The following is a 17,583-nucleotide window of genomic DNA, read 5'->3' as shown; positions in this document are numbered from 1 at the left end:
TGTGTGTGTGTGTGAGGGGGAGATGCCTACCCATGCTGTCTGGCTCCATAGTGACGGTGTGTGAGATGTGTGGGAAGACGCTGATGGAGTCTCGTCTGTTCTGGTGGTAGATGAAGCGGTTTCCCTGGAAGTAAAGGCTGTTGATGTCTGACTCTGAACCCAGTCCAGACAGGTGCCACGTTACTTTATCCCCCTTGCACATGGTCAGGCCTGGGAGGTTCCTATACACAAAGCCATTGATGGCTAAAAGAGAGAGCCACAGATATTAAACTTTTTTTCTATAATAAAAAATTCAGAATCCACATATTTAGAGAGAGTCTCTAAACTCTTTTGAGCCTTCTAGTGATCGGAGTGTGAATGTGTGTACCCTACACACCGTGCATCTTGTTGCTTTCCATAAATTCCTCTTCCTCCTTGTTAACAGTGGTGGGGGCAGTGGTGAAGGTCCTAATGTTTTCATCCAGATACCAGCTCAGGTTCTCATCAAACACAGTAGCCATGAGGTGGAACTCTTTGTCATAGTTTTTCTACACAAAGAGAAGAAACAAATGAGGAGGAAATTGTGGTTTCATCGACACATCTTGTCTTTTGAGTAGGCAAAGTATGAACCTCAGTAGATTCCAAATCCTAATTAAGTTTAATTATTGAAGCATTAACAGCAAACAATACTTACAAAGTACTCTTTGACAACATTATCGGATTTTTAATTAATTACATTTTGCTGTTGTAGTTGGCCAAGATTAAGCAATTTTTAATTACTTTACATACTTTGTGACCATACCCACATGCTGTTTCCAGACACCCACATGCCAATTAGTATGATTATCAGTAAAGGCAGTTTTAAGGCTTTAAACCTTGAGATTCCCCTGCCTCTTCTTTGAGTTGCATTTCTGATATCACCATTCATACCAAGATCACATCGCCACAGACATTTATGGAAGTATCAGATTGACCTGATTTTTTATCATATTAAAGATCACATTATGATGATGAGTGTATTTTCTGTCACTCTCTTCTCACCTGTGCTCCTTTCTTCAGAGATCCAAGTCGACAGACGAGGAGTGGTCCAACCAGTCCAGAGTTTGTGTCTTTAACAGGATCCACTCCAGAGTAGTACAGATAGGTCAGACAATCAGCCTCCCCCTGTACTGGACCAGCACCCACTGGCACCATCCACTCATAGGTGTGCACCGTCCCAGGTCTGACCAGAGCAGCTGGGGGAGGTGTTACCACTCCTGAATACAAACATTAACATAAAGAAAGAGAATTAATATGATAAGAAGAATTCGACAATTAGTTTAATTCAGGTTTTGACTCACTTGGTTCCCTCTTCAGCTCCCGCAGTTTTTTGGCTGTATGGGACTCTGAGGAGAGGAAGTGTAGGCGTGGAAAGATGGAGGCATAAAAACTGACGAGGAAGCTCTTCATGTACACTGATAACAGTATGTGTTTATGTCTATATATTTACCTTCAAGTTCATTATGATAGAGCGTCCCATCCTGTTCCACACTGTACTGAACACCATGCGGTTGTATACTGTAAGGCCTGCTGGCTTTGTTCTTGAACACCACATTGATAGTGTCCTTTTCTTGGGCCCGTAGCACAGGACCTGGATGGATCCACATGGATGGACACAAGCAGACACAGGTTGTTGGTTTATTTAATTTAGAACAAGGGACTATTAGACAACGTTTTTTTAGATATCTTAGCGTAACAACATTTGAAACATTTGTGTTGAACACTGAATCTGGAAAAGGTCCTGTCATGTAATGGTTTCTTAGCCTAAACTAACTGACAAACTATTGAAGCAAAGAAGGAAGTCTAGAAGATAAGATTTATTAATAGGCTAAACATAATAATAACTGATAAACAGATTAACTGATGGTGAGTTTTAACTTGGAAGGGGAGCGGGACAAACCTACAAGCTAATTAGTTACATACCAACGATGAAGAGCATTTTGTATTAATATGACTTTATTTCTTCCTCCACAGCATCTCTGACTTTGAACAAAATCCCAGCCCAGCCCAGTTTACCCAGAATTCCAAGGTGTTGCTCCTCTGCACTGCGCAGCATCTTTGTTGTGAAGGTGTTGTCGGTGTATTCCACATAACGCACTTTCTTGTAGCGGCTTCCAATACGGTTTCGACCTCTGGTTACAAACAGGTCTGCTTCACTACACACACAAACACACAAATATGAATTATTAATAACTTACAGAAACACAAAGACCAGCTAGAACCATTTCTGGGAAAGTGTGTGTGTGCACAGTAACCAACCCAGCATTAGGTGGCGTGGGAGCGTAGTCCCAGACATCTTCTTCAGCAGCAATGAAGTACTGTCTGAGTTCACCGTGTGGCCGTGGTTTATGGACATTGGGGAAACACTTCTTGATCTCAAATATCGCCTGCATTCCAGCTAGACAAAACCACAAAACAAAAATAATATGCAACAATAAAACCATATTGAATGCTTGAATTATACTCATCATCATCTTTATGAAATGACTGGCCTCATATTAGGAATGGAGGATGTCAGCTCACCCATCAAATGATCGTTGACGGTGCACGTCAGCAGCCAGTGTCCGGGGTTGTCAGCCACCATTTCAGCTGTAGTGCTGACCGCAGGGAAAAGGCTGACTGTGTCTGTATGGTGGTTCTGAATGGTCAGGATTTGGCCATGGAAATGAACTGAATGCATGTCCACCTGTTGTAGATAGATTACATTTCAACTGGGTTTACAGCGTGTGCTTGTACACCAATGACATGATGTAGGCTTAATTCAGTTAGAAGCATTCGACTGCAGTGAAAAGCAAAATATAAGCAGTATACATACTATACTGTTTTTAAACAAACCATCATCATAAACAGGACATAATTAGAGGGAGAACAAGTGTCTTAAAAAACATTGGTGAAAGAGTGCGACTGAATTTTCAGCTACAAAACGTTCACTAACTAACTCGTCCTGAAAAGGTTTTGAATATGTAAAGAGCACTTCATTTGAACAACAGTAACTGTGAGACCTATATTTACAGATACTATATTTACATGTGTGACTGTCTAGTTAGCATACTTCAAGGTGAATATCTTGTCCCACACAGGCTGACAAAGCTTTCTAAATACACTTAGCATCTTATACAACATTTATAAGAATTAACAGCTTAGTAGTATATCATTTTGGTTTGTTATGTTCTTAAAGTAAACTAGACTCTTTGGAAACATTTTCTAAAACATGAAACATTAAAATTGTTTTTGTTATGTTATGTTAATTTTTAAGAATCCCTGTACCATCAGATATTCTGGTAGTAGTAGTAGTAGTAGTAGTAATGCAATAGTTACCTCATTGCCTAATCCAATCATATGCCAATGGATCTTGTTGCCTTGACACATGCTCAGTCCAGGCAGGTTACCGTACAGAAAACCATTTATACCTGCAATCCACACTTAGAGTTAAAGGTATGTCTGTGTGTATCTGTAGGGGTTAGTGGATATGGAAGTGGATGCTCTCCCTCACCGTGCATTTTGTTGCTCTCAATGAAATCTTCATTCTCCTTCAGGCCTTGGGCAGGATTTGTAATGTATGTCCTGATGTTGTCATCCAGGTACCAGCTGAAGTTCTCATCTGACACCATGAACAGCAGAGCATACATGTAGTCTCCTGACCTGTCTCCATGTACGTCCAGAGTTCCTACAGAGGAGAGGCGATTTTTGTGCATTACTGAAGGTAAACCCACTTAAAGGCCCTGAATAGTTATTTTCCTAATTAACTTCTTACCATTATTGAAAGGATTCAACACAGACAGACTATCTTCAGCCAAAGTATGAAGAGTTTTGATTATTTCACATAAGATATTTCACTGTTTCTGTTTTTTCTTAAAGTGGGTGGGTTTAGGAAAAGGGATCTGTTGACAGTTGGGTTGTTTGATCATATTTAATTGTCAGCAACCAAACCACACTCACAGTCCTGATGACACAGATTAGCTGGGGTGTTTAGTGTTGAACTAACAAGTACCTAAATATCTTATTTTTTGTCAAACTTTGATATTTAGTCATGCATATTTAATGTGATAACAAAATAATTTCCAGCAACTTTAAAGTATGTCATAAAACTTAATGATATGTAATTCACTGTAATGAATGCATCATGAAAAGTAAGAATGACATAAATGAATAAATTAAAGTACTTTAAAATTGTACAGTACTTGACTTTCTTTCTTTCTACTACTGGATATTATAAAAAAAGGTTCCAGTACCTCTCTTGCAGATGATGAGGGGTCCTATCAGTCCTGAGTTGATGTCTTTCGGTGGGCAGACGTGGGAGTGGTAGAATCTGGTGAGACAGTTGTCATCCTCTGCCGTTGGGCCATGGCTCTCTGGGAGGGTCCACTCATATCTCACTGTTGTACCAGGAGCCACTGAGTCGTCACGCTTCAGCTCAGGATTGGTACCGTCTGGGTATAGGGCTCCTGAAGAGACAAACACAAAGTCATCTATCAGTCTGTTAAGTCTGCTTGTGCATTGATTTGTGCTTCAAGTCATTAGTTCCTCACCCTCATTGCCCTTGCTGTAGTTCAGTCCATGTGGGTGGATGCTGTAAGGTCTGGAGGCTATGTTTCTCAGATGGATGATCAATGTGTCCCCCTGCTCGGCCATCAACAGCGGCCCCAGGTAGCCCAGCCAGTCCGGCTTCGTCACCTCCGTCCTGTAGGTGGCGTCGCTGTACTGCTTATACACAGCTTTCTTATAGGTGGGGCCAATACGCTGGGGGCCTTTTTTTAAAAACACAGAGGCTTCTCTACAGAGAGAGAGAGAGAGAAATGTGTCTGTATGTGTATCTATTATGGATTACATTTAAAATATTTAAAACACCTGTATTTGGCTAAGGTTACTGAAAAAACACAGTAATAAATACTTAAATATATGATTAGGCATTTATAAAGCAGACATTTTTGATTTGATTGATTAGGTTGAATTGATTATTTAGATCAGGCAACCATCAGGAGGCATGCACATATTCATACATTTATGCAGGTACTATACGATATGTGAACAAAACAAAAACAGTACCCAAACTCTTTTTCCACTTTAATTCTGCTTGGTCTTTTCAATTTGCAAATCTAATGCATGTGTGCTGTCATGTGTGAGTGTGTGTAACCAATATCTGACCAGTTGTTGTGAGGCCTTCACATACCTATGTATGTGCATATATGTGAATGAATGAAAGAGCTTGTGCTGTTCTATGCAGCTGTTTTCTGCAGGTATTTATTAATGATTGTGTAAAACTATTTAGCTACATTTATGTGTGTTTTTGCATGTATCAAGTCAGTTTATTTAAAAGTAGGCTTACATAAAAAAAACATACTAGTCAAAGTGCTTTACCAAAAGGTTAAAAAGTATAAAAAATTAATTTATATGAAACACAAGTAACTTATTAAACAGGTAAATGAAAAAATGTAAAATGCCTCTTGCACAGAGAGTGCATTAAATATAGAATATACAAGAAACATATCACTGCCCAAAGAAAAGTAAGTAAATCCCTGATTTGATACTGATACAATTAAAGGATTAAGTGCCCCTTTATATGTCAAGAAGCTACATAAACCATTTGAAATCCAATTGGATTGGCTAAAAAATTAATTCTAAGTCTAAGAATTAGATTTAGATTTTAGTCCTGATAATATGATACTTAAAAATGGCAATAGATGTGGAATAAGTAATCTTTCAGGCATAAACTGGTAAGAAGTCTGGTGCAAAAAATGTCTGGAGGAAGAATGGCTACTGGTGCTACTGTGAAAGGTAGAATAGAGGATGAGATTATAGTAGTTGCCAATGTATCTATTGCTTTAAAAACAAATCTAAATGTAGAAATAACACAGGAGAAATGTGGTCTTTTTTTCTTGATACCAACGCTGCTGTAGTTTGGATGAGCTCCAGGAGGGGTTCACTGACTGAGACCAACATAATCAAGACAATGTACTGTAGTCATACTTACTCATCCTCCTGCAGAGTGCGGTTTTGAATGATGTTCATCCCACTTGGGGCGTAGTTCCAAGACACCTCCTCTATCCTGAAGAAGTACTCTCTCGTCACCCCAGACACACATACTGCTGCACAACACAGCAGCAAGGCTCCCCTCAACCCCAACCGATGCATTTTAAAGATGAGACGATACAACCACAAGTCCACAGTAGAACTGCCAACTGAAGGAGATGAGTCTTTATTTCTATTCACTAATCCAGCAGATGATGATGATGATGAAGACAAACAGTGCAGATAACTGACAGGCGTTAATCAGTCAGTCAGTCTGTCTGAGACACTTTAGACCCTCTGCATGTCTTTATAACTGACTGACAGCTGGGGAAAGCAGTGGGGGTCACTGACCAACAGATAAGGTTCGAGCCAACCTTTCTGTTTGATCAAAAGTTGCATAAGAACAGAAAGTGTTTTACCCAGCGTCAGATTCATTCAGATTGATTGCCCTAAAAAAAGATCAGATTTAAGTTACATTTACATCAGAATTCATGTAGTTTCTTCTTTTGGTTGGAATATTCTTTTAAAAGATCTCTACCATTGTCTTTTTTTTTGTGATTGTGGAAATGCAGCCACAAATCTGGCATAGTCATGTTTAGGCAATGATTCAAACAATCTGACTTTTGATCCTCTCAATACTGGAAGAGAAATTGATTCCCTTGCCTAAATGTGTGTATTTCACTGTGTTGAACTAATCAGTTTAACCAAGCTTAGCAGTTTATTATTGTAACACTTAGTTGATCAGACAATTAATTCACTTTCAAGACTGGTTTATTATTGCTTTAAGGTTTATAAGACGTTTTTAATTCATGATGTGACAGAAAAGTACATCCTTTTGAAGACTGCAATATTCTCCTCTCAGCCACACTCTTATAGGGACTTTTTAAGATTTACATAATGGGCTTGGTCACATTTGGCTCAATCTAGTGTAGATCAATAGCAGGCAACTCTGGAAACTCCAGGACAGAAACTTTGGTCCGGGAATTGATTACAACACACGGAGCAGCCTGTATGCACACACAGACGTACACAAACCAACATTTTGACCTGTCAGACGTAAGTTTATGTTGCATTTGTGTCAGAGACCGTCCTCTTCAGTGAGTGAGTGGTCAATGAGGTTGAACTACAAAGAGGATATTGGATAAACATTTCATTTACAGGAACTGTTTGGAGGACTTGCAGGAGGAGGGTCAAGCACAAATACACACACTCACACAGACACACATCTACTGTATCTCTGCTTCGTGTTACATAATAACACCGTATAACACTGACATCTTTGGGGATTTTGGAGAGTGTGATTGGAGTGTGAAGGTCCTGTCTACAAATTTGAACCTGAAGCTTCTACTTAATAACTCTGGAAATGGAAAAAACTGGAAATAGTTTTTTTTTATTCAAGGCAGCACAAACATACATACATTATAAAAATATGTCACTAAAATATATATAAAATGTCTGTTAACACTGATCTAGCGTCCAAAAGATGTAAAGAAAACAATTTACAACAAAATGCTCTGAAAATGACAACAAATATACAAATAGACACACAAATCTGCTCCTAATCCTGAAGTGATGCAACACTTAAGGGTTGTTGTAATCAATTAGTGATCCAACAGAGTGTATAAATGTTGGAAGCACAAGAAAAGGACAGATGGGCACTTCCTGGTGCATCAAATAATAATGTCAGCCAACATGCTGATGACAGACTAAAACAATGGAAATCTCTTCTTGTAAATACATTTCCACAAGAACTTAATTTCCAACATTATCAAACAATACACGGCTGCCATCTTCCACTAAGCATACTAGTGTCATGACAATGATTTAAACTGTTGTATTATTTCTTTATGCAATACACATGGTAGGGTAGTTGTTGAGTTTATGAAGGTATACAAAGTACACAAATAATAATAAGTGAGGAACCTTGACATTAAAAAACAAATAAGGCACATTTAGGTTTCAGTTTTCTTTGTTTCACACACTGCTGGCAAATACTTCATTGAAACTTACTACCCCGTAAAGCTGCTAATACTATTATTAATATCAAGGATTCTTTGTCTTTATTATTTGTACATGTTGGTCTTCTTAACCTCCTTTCACCGGGTACAAAGTAAGTTGCATCCTCTTGTTTGTGAGTAATCAGGACATGCACACACACATCCATATTATTATGGACTGAATACCTGTTGCCTTTGAAAAATAAAAATAAAAAACTCATCATCCTCAATGACTGCAGTCATTTTTGCCCCTTTAACAGGGCAAAATAAAAGCTTGAAAATATAGTGGTTGCACTTACATGGCTGTCAGGTGTCCATGATACTGTATACATTATGTAAGTGTGTAAGTAGATAAGTTGTGTTGTACTCACAGACACACACACACACAATGCCAGGCAATTAGGCCGTGTGTGCAGTCGTCCGCGTGTGTCCATAAATGTCCTGTGCGTGTGCATACATGTTGAGTGTGTACATTTTTTGATGTGTGCACATGCTCTTGTGTCTCTGCAGGTGCGTCTACATACACGTGTGTGTGTGTGTGTGTGTTTGTCTAAGCATTAAGACTATATTCCTGCTTATAGCAACAGGGCCGGCAGACGGCGTTGACCAAACCGTTTCCCAGCTGCAAGAGACAGATGATGAACTCCAGCACAGCCAGACCCAGCAACACACACAGCAGAGTCACATTCCACTCTACGATATGAACCGGCTGACGACACTGCGACCAATTCTCTGGTTGTAGGAGATACCTGGAGACACACAGAGAGAGATTAGTAGAGACACTAGTACCTGTAGGTACACACTAATGAATTAAATGACATAAGTAAACAATAATACATGACAATTCCTGATGTACAGAAATAAGATGGAGGCACGTAATATTTAGATTTATTAGTTATAATATAATTATTATATTAATGTAGCAATCTTTTATCAGATTTTGGACTGTTGGTTGGATAAAACAAACAATTGTAAGATGTTTTTTCATTATTTGTTGATATTTTATAGACAAAATTCTTAATAAATAAATAAAAAAATATTTTTTTTTGACAATAAAATGATCATTGGTTACAGCCATAAACGACATACACATACACTGTATTTGCACTTTCTCATTTGTTTATACACCCCCATGCTACCACACTTTGCATCTCCCTACCTGCCCCCCTGGTCTGCAAAGGGGTAAGACCATCCGAAAGAGGTGAAGCACTGAGGTCCCTGCACCAAGGCGAATCCTGATATGACGAAACAGTAACCAGACCCCACCAGGCCAACCACAGCTGCCAACACTGATCCGCACATCTGGAGAGCAACCCAGACACACAAAGTGATTTTAGAGAAGAAGGTGCATGTGTTTGGATTTGTAACTGTCTGTCTGTAAAAATGTAAAAAGCTGATTCATATATCCATTTCATATATAAATTAAGAGGCAGCTGCTACAGACACACACACACACATACACACACACACATCCACAACTGCAGCTGTGCATGTGGCTTGAGTGGTGTGAGCCAAGCTTACTGTGTTAAGTGTGAAGTAACAATGGGACCCTTGTTGAGTTGTCATAGCTGGATTAGCATTAGCATTCCACCTCATAAGGACACAGTGTTAGCTGGCTTAATGACAACTGTACAGTATTATTCTCAAAGTCCAGTAAAAAAAACACACACAACAGGAAAATGGGGACACTGTGAAGAGTTACAAGGAGTGAAAGACCCAATAAGGGTCTATAACGGCCCAATAAGCCTTATATTGTGATTTATGAAGAAGGAAAACAGCAACTGAAACTAAAATATAGTTCATATTGATTGCATGTGTATGGAGCAAACAGAAATATATAAACACATCATCAAGGCTGCACTGAGCATTTTACTAAACCAATTTAAACACCATATGGGACTTTCATACCAAACATTTGCTTAGTATCAGTTTCATCCCTCCTGGATCTTAGCTAGACCGTAAAATCCGTTTTTTAATTCAAACTTAGCTTAGCATAGGGTTCCTCTTTTAGATTATGAGTATTATTGATAGCCTGGTCCCTTACCATTAAGCTCTCATTCCAGCAGCAGCTACATTTCCCCAGAGTGATGAAGACCACAGCTGGAATCAGCATCTGGAAGCACAGAAAATAATATTGCTCAATTTCTGAAGGAAGACATTCTTTGTTGTTGTTGTTGTTGTTGTTGTTGTTGTTTTAACGAAATGACGCACACTGAAACTTTTATCATAAGAAAATCACAATAGTTAATATACATGCTAAAGTTAAATGTTTTTAATTAAATTAACCTAAAACACCAATAACCTACAGCTATAGTGACACAAGCAACACAAGCCTTTAAAGCGCATTAGACTCTGATGCTGGATGGATTAAAACAGAAAAACAACTTTGCTATTAGAGATTTACCACTAGTCCGGCACAAAATGTAAACTTTGGCCTGAGGGTGTTGTCAGTATAAAGGCCTTGTTATCTTTATTCTCTATATGGCGGACATTTTAGGACATTTTTTACAATCTCTGATTTGGCTCCACCTTTAGCAGTCACATTTTGTCAGCATCAGCTGTACTTAGGCTTTGCTCTCACTAACACTGAATAAAATAGTATGTATAATGTCCAACTACACGGAGGAGGGTAAATATAGTGCACTATACAGTGAACGGGGCATTATTTAGACATAGCCTTTGATTGGTAGCATGCTATGTTAGCATTAACATTTACAAATGAGGTTGAAAGACATCCTAAACGGCTACATAAAAAGGCTGGGGATCACCAAGGTCATTAGGATTCATGCTCTTGGGACCATATTTAAGTGAGGACATGGCATATTGATAGAAATATCCATCATAAATCATATTTAATCTTAAGTACAGTGTAGTTGTGTGGAGGGCCTTACTGCAAAATAACTGCTGGCAGTCCTATATTTGTTTGATTCAGGGTTCTCACTCTTTTACTATCTTTCCCTCCCCTTTTCCTCTCCTCCTTCCTGTGCTGTTATCTCTTTCCCAGCAGTCAAGGATGAGATCCTAACAGAGGGGGGAAGTTCCCAAGGTTTTACACACACACACACACACACACACACACGTACACAAAGATCATAGGCATCGTTACATACACATCCTGGATGTCCCCCTTAAAACGCTATATCTTTTAGCAGAGTGAGAGACTGACAATACAGAGGGAAGTGCACAGCAAGAAAGGAAAGGAGGAAAAAGGAGGGAGGAAGAGTGATGGAGAGGAAGGGAGGGAGGGAGCTAAAGATAGATTTCTCTCAGAGGGGTTCAGTTTGCTCTTTGATTCTTTGGTGTGCCACAAAGAACGGAAACACCATAAAGAAAAAAACAAATGTATGAAAATCACAGTCTCATGTTGCTCTACGTGCTTGCTTGCTATTAGCTCTTTCTCCTATTAGCAGATGCAATAGACGAGGACAGACTAACCCAAATACAGATTAACTACTGTGTATTCCTGGAAAATGAGCAAGGCCTTTATTTATCTCAGCTGAAGTAAGATCCAGGCCATTATGTGAGACAGGCTCTTATTAGAGGCCTTTATTTCTAAATGATTTAAAGGTATCATCACTTTATCCATAGCTCACATGGGACACAATCCCCTCACTTTTATTGTGAAACATCTGCAGGAAGTGTCATTTTGGGGATGTGACAGGAACATTTCAAGGCTCCGACTTCGCTCTCTCTCATAACTGAACTCTGACCATTGTTCTGCGTTCTTTTGAAATGTTTGGTCTCCCATTTCATAACCTCTATAAAAAACATTTCTAACAATAACCCACTGTTACACTAAAATGTTGAAAACCTGTTGTACTATTAGCTTGTTTTGACAGCTTTACGTTAAACTTCTGCAGAAATTAATGATTAAATTGTCCTTCTTCTTTACAAGAAAGTCAAATATGAGCAGCTGAGACACGCCTTCTTTGAAATGGTCAGAAACACACTATTAACCTACTGTTGTAGTGGAAAAGGACACATGTTTGGTTGTGTATAATCTACTTTTAGGTAACCTTTCATTTGTGTGTATAATCTACTTTTTCATGTACCATTTCCTTTGCAGAGTCTGTGTAGAATATGGTATCTATTTCAGTTATGTGCTAAAATGTCCTGAGCAGTGTTTTCCTCTCTCCTGCACTGACTGCAAACAAACTACAAAATAAAATGTAAATATTTTAGAGACTGAAGCTTTATGTATCCAACACAAGTGTTCTGCTGGTCAACAAGGTTAATCTTGTCTGGGAAAATACAATCTCTCCTCTGTCCCTTCTTAAAACCAAATTAAACAGCTCCTTTCTGCTCAGTCGGAGCATAAACCCATCAGATCAGCAGCATGTAGAGCAGACGGATTAACTGTGAATTCACACAGCACTCCATTGTTCTCAATGAACAACTGCAAACACACTCAGACTGAATGGTGTTGAAGGGGAAATAAGTGACATTTAATTATCTTTTTGGTCTAAAATCATGTTTTTAGGAGTCAAAAGCTTATCCTGCATACAGATATCAGTAAACCAAATGGATGAGAAAAGTAAGCTAAAAGCATAAATAAGTTTGAATTAGCATCAGCTGTATATAATAAACAAACTGAGGGGAAAAAGGGGCTTCAGTCTACATAATAGCACACACTGTATCTACATGTACCAGCGTCTACCACTGAATAAGGGAGGAAGGGAGGTGACACGCAGTAAATGCCGCTTTAAAAGTAACTCTCAGTGGAGAGTTTTGGTGTCATGTGCCTCGAATACTGTCAAAGATCTCATTCATTTTAGTTTGAATGAGAAAAAATGTCTTAGATGCAGCGGTAAAAACAATTACTCGCTTTGGTTCCAGATGAAAAGTGAATCTCAGAACTTTTAGTTTCAGTTAATTTCTCTCTGAGTTCCCCCCATGTGTTACCAGTGACCCCAGTTAAAACCTACATCCACACTGTTTTATCCTCCTCTGCCAGGCAAAATAATCCAATTAGATCATTTAGCTGGAAAGATGATGCCACGTTTGCCAGAAAATCCTTCCCCTCTTGTTACCAAAACTTCTTCAAAAGATTATTTTGTCATAAGCAAAGTCAAAGATGGAATACTTTTTATATAGAATAAGACAAATTCCATATTATATAACATGATGAAATATATGTAGAAGCTGAAGCTAAAGAAACTGATTGGTTTGGATTGGATTGTGTAAAGTTAACGTTATTCCATGATATAGAAGTTATAATAACTTTGGTGATAAAATACAATAATGGGACTTAAGTGTGTGGTTGTCTCTAGAAATGGACCAAATCTTAAAAAAAAATCAGAATATTTTGACTGTACCAAAATCTAGAAATATAACACACGACTAACCATATGGCTTCATTAAACTAATTAGATCAGAAGTGCAGTTTTTGACTCACCATCAGTCCACCTCCTACTAGTCCACCAAAGTACCAGATGTAGCTGGCCAGGCGGTCCTGCTGGATGTAGGTGATTTCTCCCATAGGAAACAGCAGCAGCAGGTTGGCCAGGATACAGCAGAGGGCCAGAGGCAGCAGGGCCAGGCCCAGAGACCTGGCAAAACCCACTGAACAACACATCGCTCACCCAAAAACACACTCACAACCACAGGGAGGAGAGCAGAGGACTGAAATGGACCAGGGAGAGCAGAGAAAGAGAAAACGAGGGGAGGGAAGGGTCAGAGCAGCTGGGGAGCCAGGAAACCAAAACAAATGACGAGAGCTTATATGTGTGTGTGTGTGTGTGTATGTGTAAGTGTGGAACAGATTCTCCTTCCTTACAGAGGGAGTTCTGCAATGACACAACATGCGCCAGGAAGCCCACTCACACTCTCAGGAAGGGGGGCTGACCAACAGTGACACAGAGCTCAGCCAGAAAAATAAAAAAAATTTGTGTGTGTGAGTGTGTGTTTCCCACAGCCTCTTATGCAGCATTGCCTCATACAGCACTCTAAAGAATTAATTTCCCTCAGAATGACTGAGTCACTATAACAGGTCAACATAAAAATAATTAAATACATCATGTTTTTACACTAGGTTTTACACATGATAGTATATTTATATACTGTACAAAACTACACTATATCTCTACCAGGGCTATTACCAATTACTATTACTAGACTATTAGTCTATAAGACGAAAGAAAAAAAGTATATCACAATTTCACAGTATCATATGTACTACATAAAGAAAAGGAACAAGAAATCCAGTACATTTCTTGACTTACAGTTTTTGGTTTTATGTACCGGTCAAGACTTTACAGTGTGCAAGAATATAGATGGAATTGTCATCATTTACTATTAAAACTAGCAATCCCAATTCTTAAAAATACTCTATTAATGTAAAAGTGAAAGTCCTGATTTCAAAAGTACAGAGGCAACAAGTTAGCAACAAAATGTCCTTAAAATATCAAAATTAAAAGTACTTGTTATTCACCAGAAACACTAAGCAGTGTTACATTACTGGATTCTTATTAATGATGCAGTTGAGGTGATGCATCATATTTTATAAACTGATTTTATCATTTTTATATACTAAATCTAAAATCTGTAAATTAACTAAAAAAAATAGCTGTCAGATAAATGTAGTGGACTAATCCATATTCCCCTCTGAACTAGAGTAGAGTATCAGTATAAAGTAGCAGAAATGGATATACAATAATAAATAAGTACAATTGCCTTATAATTGTACTTAAGTACAATACTTGACTAAATGTAACTATTTACTTTCCAACACTTGCAAGAATGTAGCTGAAGAATTACCTAGATGCCGGTAAATCTAAATAAAAACATTAATGCGTTTAAGTGAAAACAGCATCCAAAATGTGAACTTTTTAGAAAAAAAACTAGAAGACACATGTGCTGCACTGTATTAAAACTGGATAAAAGGTTATACGACCAAAGATTTAAGAGTTTTTTTTCAGTCTTTTAAATATAATTGACAACAGTTCCCCAGATAGCGACTCTGTAGATCAGTTTCACAAGAACCAATTCAATCCAAAAAGTTTGATAGGCGCTCCCAAAGTGCCCATAAACAATAATCTTTCTAGGTCAGGATGATACAACAGTTCAGCAGATCTATGTAGGGCTATAAGGCGCAAGATGACTCCTAATATTGCTGTGTCAGAAAGACAGAAAGACATATGTGTGTTTCGGGGGCCTGGCATGTTGTGAGCTGCTTCCTAATCCAGCTGGAATGCACCATATCCAGATAAACTGCGCTGTAAGCTGGAACTGGCCACTAACTACCCGCACCAACAATCTGTTTCAACCAGTGTTAATTAAGGCAGATTACATAAAACAGAGTGTGTTTGGGTGACAGAACACATGGCTCTTTATAGGAGTAAACGGTTCGTACCAGGTGGTGTTTGGAGCTGTAAGGGGATCAACCATGAAACAAAGTCCAACATCATTTTTCTACATCGAGAGATTTGTGTTGAAGTAGAATCATGCTTGAGTTTCCTGCTCCAGGGTGCAAGTGGTTCCCAAGCTGTTTACCAACTTCAACATCCTTTTTCACACAACCCAAGCCACTGCATGTAATTTATCCGGTCTGTCTCTGTATTTATCTTGTGTGTGTGGTACATTAAGGGGCAGCAGGGCGTTTCCTGACAGCTAAAAATTCACTACAAGCAGCTCATATACATACACAATGGCAAAACACCCACTTCATCCAGCCTGCTTGAAAAGATGCAATACAATGGATGCAACATATGCAATGTACCTGGCATGTGCACAGATAGAGTGTGCCCTCTTGGCTGAGGTAAACTGTTTTAGGCTAATAATATTATTATTAATCAATTAATATAATGAGGGAAAATGGGGCACTTCTGCAGGTTTAGGATTTTGAGGTCTAAACTAAATTGTCTGGGTGCCAGGTGCCAGGTGGGGTGGCACAGCTGGGAGTGTTTGCCATATATATCAGTGTCTCTGTGCAGTTTTGATCAGTCAGTGTTTTTGTACATAGGCTTCTGGAAATTTGGTTGGATGCCATTAAATTGCATCCTTCCTGATTTTCCTTTCTGGAAGAAACCATTGGTCTAATGTGACTGAACTGGGTTAAACATCTGAACAATTAATTCATTTCATGAAAATTTGTCTGGTTTCTTTAAGGAATAAAGTGTTTGAAGGCGGCATGTTATGTGTCATTTGGCAATGTCCTGTGGCAACGTCGGGTTGGGAATAGAGAATTTGTAGGTGGGGTGAGTGCCCTTTCTTTGCTTGAGCCAAAATTATATTACATGTCCCTGCCATACCATATCATGATCATATGTCCTAAAAGTTGTGCCAGTGGAGAAGGCCATGTGGTCATCAAAACACCTGTCGAGTGGGAACCAATATTTTGAGCATAAATCAGCTCTTCATCAGGTAAAGAAGAATCTGTTGAGGATTATGAGCCCATGAACAGAGAACTATGAGAAGCATCACTTGAAAATAAATTACATTTATTTGTCATTCATAAAAATGTACAAAATCACAAATATATCCAGCATATTTCATAGATTATTTGATATACAGACTGATTCCTTAAATCTCTTTGTTTCCAACAACAGCAGAAAATATACTTGAATGGAGATATAACACTGATTGACATTCCTAAAATATCTAACTCAATTTGTTTTGTAAACTATCGACCAGAATAAAGAAGCAATTATCACTTATTGAGGAAGTAGGGGTATATATACAGTATTTAATGGTATTGTTGTCGCTTCTAACAAACCCCAGATAAACAGAAACTAATTAAAGTGACTGAAACCAATAATTATCTCAACCCAAAGATTTGAGGAAGGGCATCTTTGGTATGTAATGTAGTGGTACACAAAATTTGTTTTCCTATTCGTTGTTGTACAAACAAAATAGCACACTTAAAAAAGTAGCTTGAAATCAAGAGGATGTGGAGGGACATAAGGTGTACAGTTTAAATTCAAACTGTTAGGAGACATTTGCAGTTTTGGCTTTATAAACAGATTCAATGTTCTGCTGCTCAAGTATCACATATTTCATACAGTAAACGTCTGTGTGAACTGTAAACATACAACAGGAACATCTTCATGAAGGGGCAATGTGTTGCTATGACGCTGCGCTGTGACTGTTATAAAGAGTTTTTTTTACCTGTAAAAACCAAATATTTATAGTATTTCTGCGCTAAATCCCATATGTAGGAATTTGCCTTTGTGGTCAATGTATCTACAGGGAAGAGGAGAGGAGATCATGTATGTCTAGTATCCCTGAGCACATCCATCCCCTCTGGGGTCTGATCCTGCCCACAGCACTCCGGATGGATGATCAGCTTGATTGACAGACGGGTTCCACCAATCCCCGACTGTGATGATCTGTCCCCGCCCAAACTGAGACCTCTTGTGGCCTGTGTGTTTGAATGAAAAGATTAATTTAAAAAAATAAATGTATCCCATTAAACTGTCCCATCTTTCACCACTATTAAGCACCATAATCCAAAATGTATCATTAGCATGTTAAGATCATGAGATGAAAGCTTCTGGTTTGATGGTGCTAACAGACTGGTGTCCAGTTTGTGCCTAACAATAGTTATAAACTGTGTATCTGA

The 17,583-nt window shown here is 38.5% G+C and overlaps 3 protein-coding genes across 4 annotated transcripts in view; all 3 read right to left on the bottom strand.

Annotated features, from left to right (window-relative positions):
* The window catches only part of cp (ceruloplasmin), a 10,472-nt gene extending 4,159 nt beyond the window's left edge, over positions 1-6,313 (bottom strand). Inside the window, exons 1-13 of one of the 2 annotated variants that reach the window (XM_035652797.1) lie at positions 5,990-6,313; positions 4,548-4,792; positions 4,251-4,463; positions 3,512-3,685; positions 3,337-3,428; positions 2,542-2,704; positions 2,278-2,416; positions 2,035-2,174; positions 1,469-1,609; positions 1,320-1,364; positions 1,021-1,235; positions 377-527; positions 31-243 (exon numbers count right to left, since the gene is read on the bottom strand). In XM_035652797.1, coding sequence (XP_035508690.1) covers positions 31-243; positions 377-527; positions 1,021-1,235; positions 1,320-1,364; positions 1,469-1,609; positions 2,035-2,174; positions 2,278-2,416; positions 2,542-2,704; positions 3,337-3,428; positions 3,512-3,685; positions 4,251-4,463; positions 4,548-4,792; positions 5,990-6,150 — 2,092 coding nt within the window. In that variant the 5' untranslated portion in view covers positions 6,151-6,313. The remainder of the gene's footprint in view (positions 1-30; positions 244-376; positions 528-1,020; positions 1,236-1,319; positions 1,365-1,468; positions 1,610-2,034; positions 2,175-2,277; positions 2,417-2,541; positions 2,705-3,336; positions 3,429-3,511; positions 3,686-4,250; positions 4,464-4,547; positions 4,793-5,989) is intronic. The other variant, XM_035652798.1, reaches the window with a different exon arrangement.
* A 1,073-nt stretch (positions 6,314-7,386) lies between these two features.
* tm4sf18 (transmembrane 4 L six family member 18) lies at positions 7,387-13,772 on the bottom strand. Its single transcript, XM_035653982.1, has 4 exons — positions 13,420-13,772; positions 10,069-10,137; positions 9,184-9,326; positions 7,387-8,773 (listed from the first exon to the last, which is right to left on the bottom strand). The coding sequence occupies exons 1-4, from the start codon at positions 13,597-13,599 to the stop codon at positions 8,575-8,577; spliced, it is 591 nt and encodes a 196-aa protein (XP_035509875.1). The 5' UTR covers positions 13,600-13,772; the 3' UTR covers positions 7,387-8,574.
* Positions 13,773-16,484: 2,712 nt separating this feature from the next.
* The window catches only part of LOC118321409 (glutathione hydrolase-like YwrD proenzyme), an 11,743-nt gene continuing 10,644 nt past the window's right edge, over positions 16,485-17,583 (bottom strand). Inside the window, exon 12 of the mRNA XM_035652709.1 lies at positions 16,485-17,382. Within this exon, the coding sequence (XP_035508602.1) occupies positions 17,237-17,382 (146 nt within the window). The 3' untranslated portion in view covers positions 16,485-17,236. The remainder of the gene's footprint in view (positions 17,383-17,583) is intronic.

This window comes from Morone saxatilis, unplaced genomic scaffold (genome assembly GCF_004916995.1).
Source record: "Morone saxatilis isolate NCDOM2014 unplaced genomic scaffold, NCSU_SB_2.0 Contig12, whole genome shotgun sequence".
Taxonomy (NCBI): Eukaryota; Metazoa; Chordata; class Actinopteri; family Moronidae; genus Morone; species Morone saxatilis.
This window is presented reverse-complemented; position numbering and strand designations above follow the sequence as displayed.